At 57.5% G+C, this 21365-nt stretch overlaps 1 protein-coding gene across 1 annotated transcript; it reads left to right on the plus strand.

The window, feature by feature from the left end:
- Positions 1-463: 463 nt before the first annotated feature.
- EN2 (engrailed homeobox 2) lies at positions 464-6911 on the plus strand. The gene is made up of 2 exons (XM_070788467.1): positions 464-1622; positions 4623-6911. Exons 1-2 carry the CDS (start codon positions 965-967, stop codon positions 4937-4939), a joined length of 975 nt encoding a protein of 324 aa, XP_070644568.1. The 5' UTR covers positions 464-964; the 3' UTR covers positions 4940-6911.
- Positions 6912-21365: the final 14454 nt, after the last annotated feature.

Genomic DNA, 21365 nt, shown 5'->3' on the forward strand with positions numbered 1-21365 from the left:
CACCGAGCTGGTCACGTGGGCGCGCGGCGCCACGACCATTGGCCCGAGGCACGTGTCCAGGAGACCGGCCCGCGACGTCACTCGAGGGGGCTCGGTTAAAAATAAGAACAAAAATCCAGAGTCCGAGTGTCTCGGGTTGCGCCGAGTGGCCTGGAAATTTCCTGGCCGCGCGGAGGCCGAGGCGCGAGGGCGCGCGGACGGCGAGGGAACGCGGGCGGCCCAGCCCGGTCCGGCCCGGCCCGGCCCGGCCCGCCGCTCACCCATGCGACTCGGGCCGCGGGGCTCGGCGGGGCTCGGCGGGGGCGCCCCGGCCCGCGGCGGGGCGGTGGCCGCGCGCAGGGGCCCGGAGGCCGGCCGAGCGCATCGCGGGCCCTTGGGCCTCCATGTGCGTGCTGGCGGCGGCGGGCGCGCTGACCGCTCGCGCCCCGCACCCTAGAGGGCCGGCTGGGGCGCGCGGGCGGGGGCGGCCGGGCGGCGGCGGCGGCGGCGTTGGCCCGAGCAGGCTCCGGCGGGCGTGAGCGCAGGCGAGCGCGCTGCCTGCATGCGCGGAGCTCCAGCCCCGGGCGGCCGGGCGGCGGCGGCGCCGGAGCCGGAGGCAGCCGGACGTCGAGAGGCGCGCGGAACCCCGAGGCGCCCCGGGTCCGCGCCGGACCCTTGTGACCGTCTAGCTCCTGGGTGCGCTGCGAAGACTCGGACCGCACTGTTTTGAATCTCCCGGCGTCTGGGCGCGGGGCGACTCTTGGTATTTTCTAACTCAACTCGTAGATCGGAACGTGGCTTCGGCTCTGAGCGCGGCTGGAGACGTGTAGGACGTCAGCCCTGGCTGCGGCCGCCGCGCTCGCCCTCGGGAGAGTCGGCGGGGAAGGGACACCGGCCGGCCTCGGGAGTCTCCGCGTGCGGAGCGGAGGAGCGGAAGGCTGACTGGTCTCCCCGGAGAACCGACTCGGGATTTGTTGCGAGCAGCATGGAGGAGAATGACCCCAAGCCCAGCGAAGCGGCGGCGGCGGAGGGGCAGCGGCCGCCGGAATCCAGCCCCAGCGGCGGCGCCGGCAGCCCGGGCGACCCGGACACTGGCCGCCGGCGGGCTCTGATGCTGCCTGCGGTTCTGCAGGCGCCGGGCAACCACCAGCACCCACACCGCATCACCAACTTCTTCATCGACAACATCCTGCGGCCCGAGTTTGGCCGTAGAAAGGACGCGGGGACGTGCTGTCCCGGAACTGGAGGAGGCAGAGGCGCCGGGGCAGGCGGCGAAGGCGGCGTGGAGGGAGGCGGCGGCGCGGGCGGCGCGGAGCAGCTCCTGGGGTCGGGCCGGGAGCCCCGGCAGAACGCGCCCGGGGCGCCTGGGGCGGGCGGGCCGCTGCCCGGCGGTGGCGGTAGCGACTCTCCGGGTGACGGCGAAGGCGGCTCCAAGGCGCTCTCACTGCACAGCGGCGCCAAGAAAGGCGGAGACCCCGGGGGTCCCCTAGACGGGGCGCTCAAGGCCCGCGGCTTGGGCGGCGGCGACCTGTCGGTGAGCTCAGACTCGGACAGTTCGCAGGCCAGCGCCAACCTGGGCGCGCAGCCCATGCTCTGGCCGGCTTGGGTATACTGCACGCGCTACTCGGACCGACCTTCTTCAGGTGAGCCCTGGGGACCCGTGCCCTGGCCCGCCGTGGGGAGGCCCGCGGGGTTGCGGGGGCAATGCTGGGGCGGGAACTTACCGGGAGGAAGAAGACACGAGCATCCCTCGCCCCCAACACAAAGACGCGCACACAGCGACATTGTGTGCGGCCGACGCTGACCCGGGCCACGGCCAGGCGGAGAGAGGGGCAGGGTTGATTCACTCGGGGCTACAGATTTCTTAGAACGGCGAGAAATACCAGGACCTCTCTTCTCCCTTGCTTTTGGGGGCCTCTCCTAGCCCCTAGCGTATCCCTGCCTTGGCCGGAGTTTATTTGGTGGGAACGGGGATGGCTGGAAAACAGGCCCGGAAGCGCACACCCTCGCTTGTTCTTCCAACTCGGTCCAGACCCGGACCTACGCCCAGCCCGCCCCGATCGATACCTAGACTCATCCTGCCACCCCAGTTTCCCAGAGGTGTCCGGGGAAGAAAGCGAGGCTCGGCTGGTCGTCCTCAGCTGAGGTTGAGCAGAGGCTGGTGGAGGGATCCGCAGAGGGAAGGAAGGCAGACAGAGGAGCCCTACGCCCTGTGGCTCGTTTTATTTGCCAAGAGGTGCGCACACAGCTTGGAGGAGGAAAGCCTGCTGTTCCCAGATAGACTGGACCTTTACCGAGTTTCCTGGGTAGGAAAGGAGCAGATTTCAGAGGAAGTGCGCGGGGGAGCTGGTGAGGGTGTGCAGAGCTTCTGGGCGTCTTTTTCATAGACCCGGGATTTTTAAAAGCTGAGTCCACGTCCCTATAGAAGCATGAGCCGCAGTAAATGAGGGTCTGCGGCTGCGAACCGCCATTAAGCGCAGACTCCGTTTGTCCCCGAGCCGGCCGCGCAGACCGGACCCCCCTTTTCCCCCGAACCCTCAACGGTTTTGCGGGGGTCTTTTACACAGTTCACAGCGCGACTAAGTCACCCCCTGGTCGCCTGCCCGCAGAAACGGTCTGTGTGTATCTCTGATGAAACCCCAATTTCTCCAGCTAGATCTGAAATTTGCTCCATTGTTCTCGCCTCTCTCCTTTGTTAATATTTAATTAACATATAGGCTCACAATGCGGCCGGCGAGGAGCCGAGGCCCGGCTTTGTGCGGCGCGGGAGTCGCGGCCGCGCCAGGCCCCAGAGGCCGGGGGAAGCCCGGAGGTCGGGCCTGGCTCAGTGGCTGGTTTTCCTGGACTTTAGAAAAAAAAGCCCCGTAAGATAAGATGTGTGTTTCCGGGCGTTTACGAAAGCAGCGACGCAGAGTTTTGTTTTGTTTTGTTTTGTTTGCGGAGATTTGGTCTTTCCGAGACTCTTTTAAGTGTTTGCGTTTTGAACGAAAATCAAGAAGGAAAAGGAACTAAAATCTCTGATTTTAGGGAGATTTCCTTTCCATAAAGTGGCCCGGGCCTTTTGTGGGCTGATTGGCGTGTGCGAGCGCCCCGGGACCGGGGGAGTTTGGGGGTGGGAACAACGGGCGGGCTGCGCCGCGCGAGGCCGCGGTGGGGGCCTCCGCCGGGCCTGTAGAGGCCTCGCAGGGCCGCCCTCTGCCCGCCTCGCGCGGCGCCCCCGGGACGCGGGCAGCCGCCCCGAATCCGCACCCTCCGGGAAAAAGCCAGGCTGCAGCAGGCGAGGAGCCGGCCACCTCGGCGTGTGAGCGAGTGTGGGCGCGGTGGGGGCGGGGGGCGCGATGCGCCCGGGTGGATGTGTGCCTGAGTGTGCTTCCAATCTTGAAGACTCGGGGCTTGAGCCGAACAGTCCGGTGCCCGCTCTCCACCGGGCTCTGCCCTCCTTTTCCCATCGTGGCTCCTGGAGACAGCGCAAGGCTCGGTGGGCTGAGGAGGGGGTTCCCCGGGCCTCCTGGGTCTGCGGACCGCCCCAGATCCCTAGCTAGGGAAGGCCTGGGTGATGATCCACCCTCCTGGTCAGAGTGCCCCCTATCCAACCCCCACCCCATCTTTCCCCTGGGCTTCATCCCGAAGAGTCCGGTAGGGCGAGAGGTGGGGACCTGGGTGTTCTAGCCTTCTCCAGCCTCTCAGCCACGGCTCCTCGGAAGAAGCGGGAGCCGGCCCCCAGCATGACTTCACACACCTCACAGACCTGCAGCCACCACCCCCTCCTGCAAAGGCCTCTTCCCTCTCTGACCCCCTTGCCCCATCTGACATTCGGAAACCCAGAAAAAGGCAACACTTGGTTGCCTTTCTCAGGCCCTTTCCGTTGCCGGGGCCCTAGGATCCCCAGCGCCACCGTCCAGCACCAACCTCACGTCCTGTGGGGCGACCCCCCCCCCACCCCCGGGAAGAGTGTGTCGGTGAGAAGTGTGAACCTTCTGCCCAAGGTCAGCAGGGTCCCCCGTGGCCTCCTCAGCTCCTGGGCTGGCAGCAGCGTGTCCCCTCTCCTGGACAGGGGGCTGAGGGGAGACCTGGTGGGGTGAAGGGTGGGAAGCTCCTGCTCCTTCCCCTTAAAGGAAAGGATAGACGTCGGCCCACAGGGCCGGCTGGGGGAGGCAGACCCCTCCTGTTCTCAGCACCCACCTGAGGCTGGCTCCCATGGCCCTGGACCAGTGGGGAGACCCCCCTGCACCCGCGGGGCTCTTCCTGCTACTCTGACTGCCCCAACCCCTCCTCCAGTCTGTCCCGCTCATCTCTCTCCCTGCAGCCACCCCATCCTGTCCCCATTCGTGGACAGAACCTCAGGAAAGACTTGAAAAGGCCTGGCCACAGAGTTTTGGGGTTTTTGCTGTCCTGACTTTTCCGTTAAGCCTGCCCTTTACCCCCAACCCCCAAGCCCACCGCTCCTGCAGACTTCCTGGCCCCCCTCCCCGCCCCCTCCACAAGAGCTCCGCCCTGGCCCACCCCAAACCCAGCCCTGCTTTCCTCCAGCCGCCACTGGCTGGGGCAGCCTCCTGTGCGGGGTGGCAGCCCCCCCACCTCCAGCGTGCAGGCCGCCGGAGCCCTCCTAACCCGCGCTCTCTGTGTCCACTGTGCCCCCCCAGGTCCCAGATCTCGCAAACCAAAGAAGAAGAACCCCAACAAAGAAGACAAGCGGCCCCGCACGGCCTTCACGGCAGAGCAGCTGCAGCGGCTCAAGGCCGAGTTCCAGACCAACAGGTACCTGACGGAGCAGCGGCGCCAGAGCCTGGCGCAGGAGCTCAGCCTCAACGAGTCGCAGATCAAGATCTGGTTCCAGAACAAGCGCGCCAAGATCAAGAAGGCCACGGGCAGCAAGAACACGCTGGCCGTGCACCTCATGGCGCAGGGCCTGTACAACCACTCCACCACAGCCAAGGAGGGCAAGTCGGACAGCGAGTAGGGCAGGCGGCCGGCGCCACTCCCAGCCCACCCTGGCTACATGATGCAATAATTTAAAATCAGAAACCAAGGGCCAGTGTATAAAGATTATACCAGCATTAATAGTGAAGATATCGTGTATTAGCTATGGTTCTGCAATATTCTATGTATATATAATTTACAGGAGGTGTAAAATCCAAAATATCTGACTATAAAATATTTTTTGAGTTTTTTTATGTTTATGAGATTATGCTAACTTTATGTTGGGTTTGTTTTTGTTTTTTGCAAAGGGGGCTACTTAGGGTTTCATCTTTTTTAATCCCCTAAGTTCCATTATGGGACATCGGACACTTTTTTTTTTAATTTCAAAAGAAGAAAAAATTAAAACAACTTGCTGAAGTCCAAAGATTTTTATTGCTGCATTTCACACGACTGTGAACCGAATAAATAGCTCCTACTTGGTCCTGAGTTCTTCCACTTTGTTTGTGTGGGCTTGATGAGGCCGGCAGGAGGGTCCGCATGCCCAGGCCCGCCACTGCCACCGCAGGGAAGGGGCGGCTGGGCCTTGGTCCGGTGCCCTGCTCCCCGGGGCTGCCTGGGCCGGGCGCGCCAGCTCCCCTCCTCCCCTCTTCCTGCCTTCCCTCCCTGTCTCCTCCTCGCTGAGGCCTGGCCCGTGCCTCCCTGCATCCTTCCGTCTGCATCTGCGTCGTTGTCCCCTGTCCAGCCGCCTGCCTCCAGCGCCAGACTGTCCCACCTCCGGCTCCGCTCCTCCGAGGCTCAGGGCGCCCGTGGCTGGAGGCCCACAGGCTTCGGGGCCGCCCTGTCCCTCCAGACCTGGGCCCAGAAGCTCTCCTGCGGCTCCATCAGCTGCCCAGGCAATGCCCAGGGGGCCCCAGAAACGCAGCCAAGGTCTGCTGGGCTTGCCTCCGGGGCTGTGGAGTCCTGGAGAAGGAGCTGGCGGTTCCCCTCTTTCCTTTTTCTTCACTTTCTTTTCTTTTTTTCTGTTTTTAAAGTGGCCGCTTCTGCTATAGAGAGCATTCTTTCATGGTAAATATGTGTGCGCATGTGTACATATATCTGTGTGTGTGCTTACATACACACAGACGTGTAAGAGTCCACAGTTCTAGAACATGTGGCTACCTTGACTTTTAAAGGAACTCAGAATTCTCCAGGATCTAGAGGAAAGAAGAAAATGTGTAAATAATCATTTCTTATCTCTTTTTGTCTTGTTTTTTTTTTTAAATATACATTTTATTTTTTGAAGTGTGGTACAGTGTAAATGAAATATATTCAATATATCCCCACCAAGTACATATATATAAACGAACACATTATCTATATCTTTATCTGTAGCTCCACACTGTCTTCTGTTTATTGTATGGAAAAAGAATTGTGTCCAAATGTCCGTCTGTGCCGGGACAGCCTAGGGGGGTCCCTCGGGCCCTGCCCTGAGGACTGAGGGTGAACTTCTCTCTTTGCCTTAAACCTCTTTATTTCACTGCGATAATAGTTTCACTTTGTACATACTAGCGTAAACCTGTTTTTTTTTTTTTTAAGAAAAAAAAAACTATAAAAGCAAAAGTTGTAATTTAAAATTCTGTGAATAACCATCTGCTGCTTAGGAAACTCAATGAAATGATATGCCTTTTTAGCAGGAAGCAAAGTTTTGGGGTTTTTATTTTTTTATTTTTATTTTTTAGTTTATTACACATGTGCATTTTACAGTCCCAGTAGCAAATATTTATAATCTTATAAGAAATGAATGTTTCTATTTACGACTGTGGTTATCAAAATTGTGAACATTTCCCCTGCATTTTTGTGTGTTGAAATTCTTGAAAGTTACATTAAATAAAAAAAAACCACTTTATTGTAAAATATCAGTTGTCCAAGATGGAATGAGTAGGTTTTTTTTTTTTTAAGTGTGTTTCTGAGCCCAGCTGACCTGCCGTGGTGCTCAGATGCTCAGATCTTTCCCTCCACGGCGGGTGTGCACACGCCTACCTTTGTAGCCAGAGGCATAATTTTTTTTTAAATAATGAAGACACTTTGGATGTCTCCTGTATGAGTACAGAACAACCAAAGGAATTTAAATACACGTTTCTTTACCAGAAGGAAGTGTTCCAAAGTCCGGCGCTTTTTCTTTGAATAAATATTTAAAATCCTGCAGAACACAACACGTCTCTGGCCCTGGCTGCTCCCGGACAGAGGCACTCAGCCCCTGGGGAGAGGAGCTCTCACTTGACCTGTGGCAAAGAGGCTCTTCTCCTGTATGTTGGGTTGTTGTCTTTTCCCCAGAGCACGGACTGACGGCATCCCAAGGCGGATGCAGGGAAAGGACCGGAAGTGGATGGGAGTTTTGACCTTGGGACCTGCAACTCACCTGGCCTCAGAGGACAGCCGACGTGGCCCTGTGAACCCCACTGCTCTATTTCCAAACTCTCTTGGCTACAGTTTTCTTCTCCCAGTAAAAGGAGCTCAGAGACTAGAGAGGGTCGTCTGTTCCCAAGGCGACCGACCTTTTAGGCATTTCCGTTCCACACAGGATTCCCAAGGGGAAGGACGCTGGGCCTCCAGGCAGGAGCTGAGCTGCTCCCGGGTTCTGCAAAGACACGTTCTGGGGTCTTGCTGCAGAGGCTCCGGAGCCTGGTCCCACTGCCTGGTCCCAGGAGCATTAATGGGGCAGGACCACGTCTTCCTTAGCCACCACTGTGTCCCTGTGCAGAGCTGGGGGTTCCTAAAGACAAAACCACACTAGCCCAACTTCTGTTACCTGATTGGCCTCTCCTTCCTTTTAATAAAAAGGTCACATAGCCACATGCAGCAATCATTTTTAGTTTTTGTCTTTCATCCCACTGGCAAATCATAGGGCTGTTAAGGGGCAATGTATGGTTTTGTAAGGTAATGAGCTCCCCATCCTCAGAGGTGTGCAAGCAGACACTAGGCCTACAGTGGCATAAGTTTTGCTTTTGCTTTTTTCCCCTCTTCCAGTAGGAAATTGGACTAAATGAACTCTCAGACCTTCCAAACGCTGAGATTCTGGTTTTGCTCCTATGTTTATTACATGTTTTTAAATTCTCTCATAACTCATGGAGAGCCACTTCGGTGCACACCAGCCACTTTCACTAGGAGCTGGGCTTCCCTGGTTGCGCAGTGGTAAACAATCTGCCTGCCAATGCAAGACAAGAGACACAGGTTCCATCCCTGGGTGGGGAAGATCCCGTGGAGAAGGGAATGGCTACCCACTCCAGTATTCTTGCCTGGAGAATCCCATGGACAGAGGAGCCTGGCGGGCTACAGTCCGTGGGGTCGCAGAGAGTTGGACACAACAAAGCGACTGAGCACAGACAGTGGAGACCAGAGTCAGGCTGCAGGGCAGGCGATGCCCCTTTGTGAAGTCCAGCCACCACTGAGTTCCCCCTGGGCCCCCACAGCTCTGCCCAGCTCGGATCTGGATCCAGACTGCAGTACCGGTGACGCCCCACCTGGACCCCACCAGACTGTCACCCCCGCAGCAGGCAGGGTTCCTTTAGGAAGGAAGTCCTTGCGGCTTGCAGCTGCATGGCCCCCACCCTCCGGTTGGCTGTGTCCCCAGGCCTCCTTAGCTGCGCGGAGACTAGGCTGAGGCCTGAGAGCTGAGCATGGACGGTCACAGCCCCCCAGGCCAGTGGAACATTCTCCCCCAAAGGTGCAGGACCAGACACCCAGCGGGATTCCTTGGTGTTTAGACAGCCCTTCCTCCAGCTGCCCAGTGGGGTCGAATAAGTGAGCCTCCACCCTCAGGATGGAGTCAGAATCTGAGGGTCAACACGCGCCCAGCGAAGGTCGCAGGAAGTGGACTGCCAAGGGCTTTCTTTAGGGGGCAAAAGTGTGCGCCACCAGTCTGATCTCCGAGAAGGTTCATCGTTCCTGTTTTCCCTTTGTTGAAAAGGGCAAATTGCTGGGGTTTCTGGACCGCTTGGCACAAGTGTGCCCTGGCATGTGACGCATACGGCAAACATCACACACTATATATGCAAATACGCCTGCCGGCCGCGCGGGGCCGGATGCGAGGCCGTGTTTGCTCGCTCCGTCTCGGCTAAAAGTCATTCTGTCTCCCGCTGGTTTAATATCCGACCTCTCCGGTCTCTGCCGGCCCGGGGAAGCTCCCCAAGAGCCCCCAGGAAGGGCCCGGCTTTGCCAAAACCTGCCGCTCGCCAGGCCGGGCTGCCATGCCCCGGGAGATTAATAGCGACTGGCGCCCAAGGCCTCCGGGGAGTCTGACCCCCAACCGGCACCCCGCGCCGCCTCCAGGCACCCACTGCAGCCCTGAGCCGGGCCTCGGGGTGGGAACCCCATTTCTGCTAGCTTCTCTCTCCTATCAGGGCCGAGGGCGAGGCCTCTGGCTTCAAGAGCAGGCGGGCGGGGTGGGCTGGGTGGTGGGCGAGGGGCAGCCGAAGGCAGGCCTAGCTTTGCGCTGAGTCCCGCGACCCCGTAGGCCGCCCTTTGCTGGGGGGAGACCCGCGCGCGCGCGCGCGGTGCCTGCGCCTTGAGCTCCAGGGCGCACGACGGGAGCGGGGCTGCGCAAGCCCGAGTAGGTCATTCATACTTTCATTATTAATCTCAGATAGTTCATTCTGTTTATGCTCTCCGCTCAGAGCAAATAAAAAGCCATTCCTGAAATCGCCTGAAATGTAATAATAGTCATTAAAGTGACTCCTCATTGTGAGATTTAATCGAGTGGTCCGCTGCACGCCTGGCCTGGCTGCTGAGGCTGACGAGGACCGCGTTATTATTATTGTTGTTATTGTTGTTGTTAGCCTCCTGCTTAGCTATCGGGGTGACTGACTACCTCGTCATCTTAGGCCAGCCCAGGGGCAGTGGGGAGCCCCAAGAGTCTGTGGAACAGGTGTGGCCCAGCTTGCTGCCCTGCCGAGCCGGGCCCCAGCCCTCGCCAGGCCCCAGCCCTCGCCAGGCCGCGGCAGCGCCTCTGGGCGGAGGGAGGGAGTCCCCAGACCCCCTAGGCGCCCCGCATCCCAGGGAACGCTAGGACCAGAGCCCCAGCCTCGCCCCATTGGCGGTCCCTCCCCAACCCTCCTTCCAGGGCCGAGCCTAGAGCTTTGCCCAGAACAAAGAGTGGCGGAGACCTGCCTCCTCGGCCGCCTTTTCGCCCCCTCAGGCTGGAAAGCGTCCCAGAGAGCCCCCACCCCCAGCCCAGTCTCCCCGGAGACACCCGGGGAGGGAAGAAGAGCACGGGGCCTCAGTGGACCGCGTCCGCAGAGGGGGCCCGAGTGGGGAGCGCGGCCGGGAGGGGCCCGCCCCAGCCCCCGCCCGGGGGTCCTCCGTGGGGCAGAGGGCGGGTGGGGGTCACCGCGGGCGCGGACCGTCTGGAGGGCTGGGCCGGGCGGGCGCGCGGCCCCATCTGTCGCGCTGAGAAACTTGGCCGCGCGGTCCGAGCGCGCGGCCTGAGCCTTTCAGCCGGCGCGTTCGGGGTTCGCTCCTCCCGCCAAGTCCTTTGTCTGCGAGAGGACTGTCAGGCTCTGCGCCGGGCTTTGCCCTCCGCCTCCCCCGGCCTACCCCCTCCGCTAACTGCCCTTTCTCCCCCCTCCCTGCTTTTCTCTCCTCTCTGGATGGGTAATCACAGGCTCCAGCTGCCAGGCGCGCCTCGAGGAGTTGCTGCCCGGTTCGGGGGTCTGCCGCCCCTCGCAGCTCCCTCTAACTTCGCCAGGACTCCGGCCCGGGCTCTCCGGCCTCATGGAGCCGCCGTGATGGGTCCGTCCGAGTTTCCCCTTTAGGCCACAACTTTCTCCCGAGGATTTTGATTCACACTTCCCCCCAACAAAATGTGAATCCGGAAAGCTGCGTTTCTTTGGGTTCAGAAAGTGGGGGGACACGGCAGGGTCAGCAGCCTTTTGCAGAATTTACTCCTGTGGAGGCCGGTTCCATGCCTCTGCTACTATGAGAAAGGTACCTGGATAAGTAACTCAGAGGCTGTCAGTTTTAAGTCTCAGATTGTGCCCCGCCCCCAGTGCCAAAACTTCTGGGTTAAATTGGGCAGATTTCAGTCTCTAGGAGGAACGACTGACATGTTGATTTCCAAACACCTGTTTCTTAGGGCTTCCCTGGTGGCTCAGTGGTAAAGAATCTGCCTGCCAGTGCAGAAGTTACAATAGACACAGGTTTGATCCCTGGGTCAGGAAGATCTCCTGGAGAAGGAAATGGCAGCCCACTCCAGTATTCTTGCCTGGAGAATCCCAGGGACAGAGGAGCCTGGTGGGCTACAGTCCACGGGGTGGCAAAGAGTCGGACACGACTTAGCTACTGAGCAACAGCAAATTTGTTTGGCTCAAGACTGAAGCCCGCTAAGAAAGCATTAGGCTGAGTTTCCCGACATGTGCAGGCTCAGCATATGAAGTTCCATATTTTTTCATGCAAATACTTATACAACAGCACTTCTTCTCACTGAAAGAAACTTGGGGCAAGGGAAGGGCTGAGTTTTGTGAACAGGCAGTCCTGTGCCCTGAAGCCCAATCATTCATGTCTCAGGCAGAAAGAATTGCTACCTAACAGGCTCCCTGCAAGGGGGTGTTTATGAGGAAAAGAACAGAAGCCTGTGGCACAGAACAGCGCTTGCTAGGTGGGCAGTCACACTCTCCTCCTTTAGGGGAAACTTGTACTCAGCTCCCTGGGCCTGACTTTGGTAACGCCACCGGCACTTCTGCCATGCCAGGCGGCCTCTACATAACGGCTGAGGGGAAGGGGGAGATGATGAAATATTCACGTGGCTGTGAAAAGCGGAACAGAGATGGGAGCACTCCTACCAGAGAGCCGCAGGAGTCCCGTCAGCACTTTCTAGAATCAGGAGCCCCTTCTCCTTCCAAACACGGCTAGGTGTGCCCTTTGTGATCACAGGGCTCAAAAGCATAGGCAGTCCCATCCGTATCAGGCTCTTTCCCCCAGGCTTTCCCCACAAAATGAGCAAGATACTGTGCCTTGGGTTCCTACGGAGGCTCAGCAACTTCACATACCACTCCCTTCTCCATTCCAATTGATAATCACCACACGGAGCAGTGAGCCTCAGTCACCAGGAGACATGGGTGGACGCGGTGCCTAGGAGGTGGGCACCCAGTGAGACGGCAGGGGCTGGGAGGAGGCCTGGGAGTCCCCCCTGCACCCCACCCCACCCGCGCATCACAGCCACCACAACGACCACTCTTCCTCCCAGAGCCAGCCGCCTGCTCCTGGTGCAATGAGCTGTTTTGTCTAAATAGTGAAGGGTCTAAGTGCCCCCTTTGAAATTAATTGCTGTTCCTATAGCTAAAAGCATAACAGGCTTTGATTACATGCTAACCAGAATGAAGCATAATCCTGAGCTAATTATGTGGAGATAATTTTATAATTATATCATTCAGTTGAAGAAGTGATATGTTGTTAACCTCCCATTTCAACAAGACTGATGATTTAAAATAAAGATGGTCCTAAATTTGGACCTTTAAAAAAAAGTATCAGGGCTGCCTCTTGGTTTTCGCACATGGACAAAGTGAGTTTCAACTCAGTCTACCTAGGGTTTGCACCTGCGTGCACCCCCACCCAGGGCGGCGGGGGGGGGGGGGCGGGAGGGGAACCCTGGGAGACCTGGACAAAGGGGGCTGTCCAAGGAGGCGAGGTGGCCTAGGGCCCATCTGCTCTCAAAGGCTCAGGAAGCCCATCTGCATTTCTATTCTGTCCGGCTGGCTTGGGGAAGAAACACCCAAAGACTGGCGACCCCGGAGAGTGCAGGGTCTCAGAGACACTGTCCAGTGGGGTGTCAACAGAGCCTGGCAGCCTGGGGTGAAGGTCAAAAGCCAGCCATGCCTGCAGGGGGTTTACTTCCTCTCCCAACACGAGTGCCTGCAGGGGTGCCCCGGACCAAAGCCTGGCCAGGGTCCCCTCCCCCTGCCCGCCCCCCCGCACAAGCCTCCTGGGAGGCCCTTGTGGCCCAGGGGTGGAGGTATTAGGAAGTGCCCCCCTGGGGCCTCAAGGCCTGTCCTGCGGTCAGGCTGGCCTTCCCCGCAGTTCCGGGGAATTCGCCAAGGGCTGGAGGGCCAGAACTTGGCATCTGCATGCAGAGTTCAACTCTGATTCCTTCGAGGTGGTCAGAGGTCAGCCAGACACGGCCCTTTGGGGCACTGAGAGTGCCCTCGAATTTTTTTTTCTTTTTGGTGGTTGCACAGGGCCTCAAAGTGGGCGATTCCTGGGTGACATGTCAGCTCGCCGAGAAGAAGGCGGCTTTTATGCAGCAAAGGGAGTGCCCCAGTGGATTTCGAGCCCCAGGGGAGAATGAATGTAATACAGACCCACAGAGCCACAAGCCCACAGCCCCGGACGCCACACGTGGGGGTAACAACGGCTCTTGTGCCTGGAACCCCGCGAGGCGCCCAGCCCAGCTCAGAGCTGGCTGGGTGGATGCACATTTCCACGCAGGTGAGGGCGCCGGGACAAGCCCAGGCCGGGCCGGGTGGCTGCCTCCGCACCGCGAGGTGCGGCTCCCTCCCTTCCCCCTACATGGGCGTTTCATTTGCACCTTTTTTTTAAAAAAAAAAAAATGCTTCCTAGTCAAACTTGAATATGCAATGAGGCGCCGGAGCTTTGTGGCGGAAATATAATTAAACTGGTGGAAGATGTAAAAGATGAAGACTGAGGATGACATCAGGCCGATTTCACACTTGGCAGTCGGATAGCTGGGCCCAAGCCGCGCTCTCGCCACGCAAGGCAGATCAAAGTACCCTGCCACCGCTCCAAAGGGGAAAGGGGACTTAAGTATGCTAATCCCCAGGACAAATATATTTTAATCTTGTTAGAATACAAGTTAATGCTGCAGCTCAGTGGCTGAACTTGGTCAGACTGTAGAGATCCATTTTTATTTTAGCTATGAATGAGGTAGACCTCCTGGTTTATTCATAGGTAGTAAAAAGTACATTTACAAAACGAACCCCTCTTCGGGCGAGACTGCGAGACTGCGTGGTCACCCCCACCTTGAGCTTTCTTTGCCGGGAGGGCGGGGAAATTCCGGAGGCTCCCGGATGGAGGTGGGATGATCCCTGATAACCATTCGGCTCTCTCCCATCCCTCCCTGCGTCCACACCAGAGCCTCCTGCCCAGGAAAGGAACTCAGCTCATTTGACGGAGAAGGAACGGGGAGACTCTGGAATTAATTAAAAGATTCTCCAAAGCAATGTGCTTCCCTTTAGGCCTGGGGTCTGACAACCAAACCAATTCCTTTCCATCAGCCCTCTCCCTTTAATTTTTACAACATCAGTTTTCATTACTATTAATTATTTGCCGAGCTCCGACTGTACATTGGCTACTGCCCTGGTTAGCAGCAAGGCTGCAGGTTCCTGACTGCCTAAGTTCCAGTTTCTGCTCCACGTCTGAGCTGTGCAGGCGTGCGTGTGTAAGATGTTCGGTGGGGTGAGAAGGAGGGGTGTCAGCCTGTAGGGCCGCGTCAAATAAAACTGTCCTGGCAAAACTTGGAGATTATCGCAGGCGTATCTGTGCCTCTGACTGCATGCATGAGACAGACAGAGCTTGAGCGCTCGCCGGCGAGCCCACCACAAGGTCGCAGAAGGTTGAACTCCCCCAAGGAGTCTGCCTGCCAGGTATTGCCTGTGGCAGCCATCTGCAAGGCTCTCTCAGTCTTTCTGCTCCAGTGTGTGTTAGAATCCCCTCTGCCTCAGAGCTGGCCTTGCAGCCCTGTATTCGGAAGACCCTCCTCGGCCCTCCGGACCCCAGCGGAGATGGCTGGCCGCCAACTAGGGGATGGGCAGCCTCCACCCCCCAAACTGCCCCCTGGTTTCCAGGACTAAGGAATGTCCCTTTCCGCAGTGATTCTCTCAAGGCCCCTTCAGGTTAGGAGGCTAGTAGCCTGCACTGCAGCTACTATAAGCCCACTGCTGGCATGTGGTGGGAACAGCACCACATGTACAGCCAGCAGCCAGGGCTCCCTCGGAGACCCTGCCAAGCATCTCCCCCACCGGCTCTCTCAGGTCCTGTGTGCATGTCCTTCGGCCGGTGGCTTCCTTAGGAGACATCCCAGCTCTTCCTCAGGGTTTCCTATCCCAGCAGACAGGTGACCTAGACTTTTGGCCCATTGTGTCTTTCTGTCTTAAATCATGACTGTACCTAGTGTTGCTGGAAAGAAAGTGTTAGTTGCTCAGTCATGTCCAACTCTTGCGACCGCATGGACTGTAACCTGCCAGGCTCCTCTGTCCATGGGATTCTTAAGGCAAGAATACTGGAGTGGGTTGCTGGGCCCTCCTCCAGGGGATCTTCCCAACCCAGGGATTCAACCCGGATCTCCCGCATTACAGGCGGGTTCTTTACCGTCTGAGCCACCAGGGAAGCCCTTGTGCTTACTGAGGTCCCTGTCAGGGCCTGGCTTCCTGCGGCTGCCCCAACCAAGCATCGCAAACTGGGGTTTTTTGTCTCAGTCCTGGAGAATGGAAGTCAGGAGTCGGTGGCAGGTGCCAGCAGGGCTGCTCCCTCCTGGGGCTCCAGGACGGTGTGTCCCTCACCTCTGCCAGCCTCGGTACATCAGCCCCTGGTGTCCTTGGCTTGTGGGCGCACCGCCCCAGCCCCTGTGCTCACGCGGCCTTCTCCCCACGTGCCAGTTTGCGTCCAGATCCCCCTTTTACAAAGACACCAGGGACATCAGATTGAGGGCCCACCCGAATTCAGCATGACTTCACCTTCACGTCCATCTGCAACCATGCTACTTTCAAATAAGGTCATGTTCACAGGTTCATGAATGGACGTGACTCTGGGGGACACTCTTCAGCCCAGTCCAGCCAGTACTCCTCAAGTAACATGGATTCTCTTAAACCATCTCCCAGTAAAGCCCTGCAGTGGACTCCGCTTTTCCCACCATGGAAAGGCCAGGAGACTGAGTCGTGGAGCTCTCCCTGGCGGCGAGCGCGAGGTGGGTCTGGGTGAGTCCTCGTCCTCCAGTCACTGGTCCTCAGCTTCCTCTGCTGGCCCGTGGCATCCGTGACATAGCCCCCCGACTTTAGAATCCGTGTGACCCAGCGAGACGCTGTCCCTCCTGTAGAACCATCCATGCAGAGGTTCTCAGTCCCCTGTGGGCGCTGCACTGCGCTGCTGTTGAGTCACCCAGTCACGTCTGACTCTCTGCGACCCCATAGACTGTGGGCTCCTCTGCCCAGGGGATTCTCCAGGCAGGAACACAGGAGTGAGTTTCCATCCCCTTCTCCAGGGCGTAGCATGCAGTTATCCTGCTGAGAGTGTTCCTTTCCCCTCTCAGCCTCCGTCTCCTCCTCTGAAACCTGGAGGGAAGGAAGCAGAGAAGCTGCCTGCGGGCTTTCGGGAGGCCCCCCCTGAGCCGCCCTGGGAGGCCTTCAGGATGCTGCCTGGAGCGAGGGCATGACATGCAGGGTCCTGATGGAGATGTCGAGGGGGTCCTGCAGGGGGCCCTGAGGTGTTGGGTCCTGCTGGGCATCCACGGGCACTGAGTCTTGCTGGGTGCCCAGGACCCCGGTTAACATGGAGCTGTTATCACGGCTGATGTTTCTACCATCTTGCTGACTCCTGGGGAGTGAGTCTAGTTCACTGCAGTGGGTCCACGGGGTCAGGACTGAGCTTCTCAAACCGGAAGCACGGGCACTGTTGGTGAGGCTGCAGAACGCCAGCGCTGGGACAGGAAAGGAGGGGGCACATTGCCGTCATGTGACCAGCCCAGCACCCTGTGCTCTAGATTCTGCTTCCAGCGGAGAATAGACACCTGTTTGATGGGAACCCTTGAGGGAAGCTTTAGATGGAGGCCCCTCGTCCTGCACTTTCTTGGAGGACTGGCCGTGCAACGTGAAGCCATGAAGGCAGGCAGAGCGCCCTCCCTGGGCACGGCTCACCCAGGTCCACCCTCTGGCCGCCCCGGGACCTGCCAAGCCCTGAGCCTGACCACCCGTCTATCTCAGCACGAACACTCCTGGGAGCTCTCTGTGGTCCTGTCCCACAGCCCCGGGAGCACAGTCCTGTTCCTGGGAAAGCATCCGTGAGGCCCGGAGGGCATAGGTCATGCTCCCAAAGCCGCCACGTTGGCAACAGCAGAGCTGAGGCTTTGGGTCCAGCAGTGATCGCGTTTTTCAGGCGGGTCCCGGGCAGGCAGAGGCACGGCTGGCTGCTCCCAAGGAGGGAGCCTTGGTGGTGGATGCCTGGCACCAGGGCACAGGATGATTGTCGGGGGTGGGGCTGTGGGGCGACGGCTCCCCAAACACTCTGTGCACACCCACGCATCTCCCAGCCTCTTGGTGGGCAGGTCAGGGACAGTGGAGCAGCTCTGGCCAATGGTCCTGGGGCAAAGTGACCCACTTGGACTTCAGGTCCAAGGCTTGTGACCCCCGCATCCTTCGTTTCCCATCTCTGCAGCTCTCGATACCTCAGGATAGACAGTGAGCTCACAGGGCAGCGAGCCCACATCCACCCGGACCCCTGAATGACCGTGGATCACAGCTCACCTACTCACCTGGGACCCAGAGAGTTAGGCCAACAGGACAGTGAGGCATGCAGCTAATTTGTCAGAGCAGCACAGGCCAGCGGCCGAACGGAAACCCTGTGTGTCTGATCAGCGACGGCAGCCCATCCTTCCCGACCCTGGGGCTGGCCAGTGCTGAGAACAGGGGCGGCCCCGCTGCCTGTGACCCTTCACCTCTGGGTCCTCACCCTTTCCCGCTCCTTTCAAGTGCAAACCTTGCCAGCCCCTGGGATGCTAAAGGATGCGTGTCCATCATTTTAACTGTTTAATAGCTACAGTTTGGGCTTCCCTGGTGGCTCAAGCCGTAAAGAATCTGCCTGCAATGCAGGAGACCTGGGTCCAACCCCTGGGTTAGGAAAATCCCTTGGAGGATCTGAAAGGGCAGGAGGGCCCACATGGACATCTACTTGGAGAGCTGAGAAGGCAAAGCTAAGAATGAGGCTAAAGATACTGTGATGTAACGTCTCTGGTGCAGAGGCTTATCTACTACTAGGTTCAAAGCTGCTGAGCCATGCCACACTCCCCGTCGGACGTTCTCATGTAGCACCGTTCAGATGTATTGATATCAGGACTATTCTTATAATCTTCGTATAGTGAATATTCAAGGCTAATGTCAGTATCGCTATTCCCAACCCTCTTTTGTGATCACTCTGGGTCACACTGTCCAACTCAAGTAAATTTGCATTCTCATCTCTACTATCTCAGGAAGAGAAAGTTTGAGTGAACTTGTATGAGCCCCCCACTCTGAAATATAAAGTGTGTACACCCTACTGAATATGGAAAGCAATGGGAGTCATTTCCTTCTTGTTTTTCAGAGGGCATCCATTGACCTACATGTGTAATTTCGTGTTATTTGCTAGCGCAGAGCTAGAAGAGTGGTACAGACACAGGGTGCCATGTACAGTTGAGTAGGTTGCTCACTACACAAGGACAGACTCTGAGGCGGTGGGGTTAAAACTCAACCTGTATTCTGTTTGCCAAGCTCTCTGTCCTAGCATAGAGCTGCATCCACCTCAAGAAAGGGGTGCCTTTTTCTAAATTGCAAAAAGGTGCCACCCACTCATCAAGGCTTCTACTCAGTGGGGGAAATTTTCTCTGATCTTTGCAAACAGCAGTGGCACCCGGGTAGAAAAAGAAGAGGTAAAGGAAACATCATCCTGCAGGTCAAGACAGGAGTGCCAGCACCTTAAGTTTATCTCAGCACAAACAAGGCAAGACTCAGAGACAAAACGGTAGCAACAGGAAGCACTGGCTAGGTCTGTCGGCAGTTAGGACTGCTTCTCAGTAAATACTCACCTCTCCTCCCCTTCCTCTTTGCATTGAACGCATGCCCACTGCTTCGATGTTGAGCTTTGGATGTGAACTGTTTGCAGAGTGCTGGCTTACTTCAGCTCCTGGAATCTCAGGGGGCCTGGACTCCAGATGAACCCGTGTGACGCGGACCTGGACCCACCCACCCACACACAGCCGCCCAGCTGAGCCCATCCCTGGGCAGCTGAACTGCTGCTGAGTCACAGGTCGAGGAGCAGAAGGATACACGCTTTCTCCTGTGAGCTGCTGAGTCCTGCAGAGTTCTGGGGTGCTGTGAGAACTGCACAGAAAATAGCCCATGAAAACAGCCCCTTTCAAGTCCCTTCCTTGCCCACATCTGAGATTTGGGGACCATTTCTGGAGGGTTTTCACTGATCTCCCTGTTCCGGTGTTTATTTCATATTCCATGCAAGGCGCGTGCCTGAGCTGTACTTAAATTCTTGGCCCTTGGTTAGACCATCAGTCCTTCCAGCGTCAGTCTTCCTAACATCATTGGAAGGACTGATGCTGAATGTGAAGCTCCAATCCTTTGACCACCTGATGCAAAGATCTGACTCATTTGAAAAGACCCTGATGCTGGCAAAGATTGAGGGCAGGAGGAGAAGGAGACGACAAAGGATGAGATGGCTGGATGGCATCACCGACTCGAAGGACATGAGTTTGAGTAAACTCCGGGAGTTGGTGATGGACAGGGAGGCCTGGCGTGCTGCAGTCCATGGGGTCGCAAAGAGTTGGACATGACTGAGCTACTGAACTGAACTGAACGTTTACATTCTGCCACTCAGAGTCACCAGGCATCTCACCACCCCTCACCCACTACAAAGTCCATCCGTTCTGTTTAGCATGTTCTCTGTGGGCTGGCTAAAGCCGATGTGGTCTCTAAGAACATCTGTCAAGACGCGACTCCCACAGTCACAGCAGCGACTCCCATGTCCTAAGGGTGAGCCCCCGGCAGAGGAACCCACTCTGTGAAAGCCCCTTGTGTTTTGGTGGTGACACTTTGCTGTGACCCTTGTTATCTGTCTCAGCCTCAGCTGCGCTCTGCGGGTGCTGCTTCCTAAGGTGGGAGCCAATGGTTGCCCCAGGTCGTAGCTGCTTTGGAGCATCCGCACACCCTCTCCTCAGTGTGGGCCCTTCCAAAGGGCCAGCCGGGCTCCAGAGCTCCCCGGGGTCGTCTGGCTCACTGTGGCGGCTGCCCCACAGCCCAGCCGCTCCCCAGCCTCGTGCCATTTAAACCCTGGAGCTGGAAGACTCTCACCTGGCTCAGCGGTGCTGCCTGGGGAGCCCCACCTGTGGCAGCCTTCAAGGATGATTGGGTTTTCCGCTTCCTAATTCAAGCCTCTCTCCAATACAAGAATACAGTCTCTCGGAAAACTTAAAAATACCCTAGAGACAGAGGAAACACCAGCGTTTTCACCGGGGGCCTGATAGCCTTCTGTCTGGCATGTGAGCTGAGCGGTGGGCGGGGGTGGCCGCAGGCATCTTGAGGGGTGAGCGGAGAAGCGTCCTGCATCCCACGTATGTGGAGGGGCTGACCCAGGTGTGCACGTGCGAGTCTGCACACCCACATTGGTATGGTGCCTGCACATGCTTGTGACTGAGATGCACACGCATGTGTGTGTGAGTGTGCAGCCTACAAGGGAGCCCCGTGTGTGTGCACACCTGCATGCAGCCCATGCAACGGATGTGACACTTTGTGCACATGTGAACCTGTGTGTGCCCACCCACGTGTGGATGCAGGTGCTTGTGGGTGCACACCCACTTGTGCACACTCACACGTATACCTGACTGTGTGTGTGTTATGTGAGTCGTGTGTATGTGGGGGGCAGCCTCTGTCTGTTACTGGGTTTGATGCCAACTGCTAATTGCTTGCAGGCCTGAAATCAAGCCGTGATGGAGTGAATTGGAGGTCAGAGTCTTTTCCTGCTGGCTTTTGAGGACTGACTGGGCATCTGCTCAGAGCATTAGAGGTTAGAGCCTCGCTGTCAGCAGGATGTGGGGAGCTCCCTGCTTCCAGGACTCAAATCAGGGCCAGATTGTCATCAGAGGCATGGCTGGGGCTGGGGGTGTCAGGCCTGTGGACAGGAACCAGGCTTCCTAGGCAGAACGGGGTCATGGGGACACCTGGGACCCTCTGACCAGTCTGGTGCCCCTGCCATGGGCCTGGGAAGAGAGTCCAGACTCTGCAGTAAGATAAGCAGTCTTGCTTCCAGCTCTGGGCCTCCAATTCCGGGAAAGAGAAGGAACCAAATCAGGATACAATTCCAAAGACTATCACTTTTTTTTCCCTCTCCTATGAAAATTCTGAGTGTCCTTGTTGGTCTAGCTACTCTCAAGACCAACAGGAGGCCTTTTAAACATCCAGATGTGAGGGCCATAGCGTGATGGTCACTGACCTTTACTATTTGTTCACTGAGATAGCCCACAAGGGGAAAATAAGATGATGAATAAAGTAAGGTTTTTAAATGCACTGATCACAACAGCATCTCAGATATCGTTATAAACATGAGACCCTCATTCACCTAGCCTGTCAGTTCAGTTCAGTCACTCAGTTGTATCCAACTTTGCAACCCTATGGACTGCAGCATGCCAGGCTTCCCTGTCCATCACCAACTCCCGGAACTTGCTCAAACTC

This window comes from Bos indicus, chromosome 4 (assembly GCF_029378745.1).
Source record: "Bos indicus isolate NIAB-ARS_2022 breed Sahiwal x Tharparkar chromosome 4, NIAB-ARS_B.indTharparkar_mat_pri_1.0, whole genome shotgun sequence".
Classification (NCBI taxonomy): domain Eukaryota; kingdom Metazoa; phylum Chordata; class Mammalia; order Artiodactyla; family Bovidae; genus Bos; species Bos indicus.

Bases quoted from the DNA above. Each gene is read 5' to 3' on its own strand.
- EN2 (XM_070788467.1), top strand. From the start codon at position 965: ATGGAGGAGAATGACCCCAAGCCCAGCGAAGCGGCGGCGGCGGAGGGG. The intron at 1,623-4,622 runs GTGAGCCCTGGG...GTGCCCCCCCAG, and splicing joins CTCGGACCGACCTTCTTCAG to GTCCCAGATCTCGCAAACCA.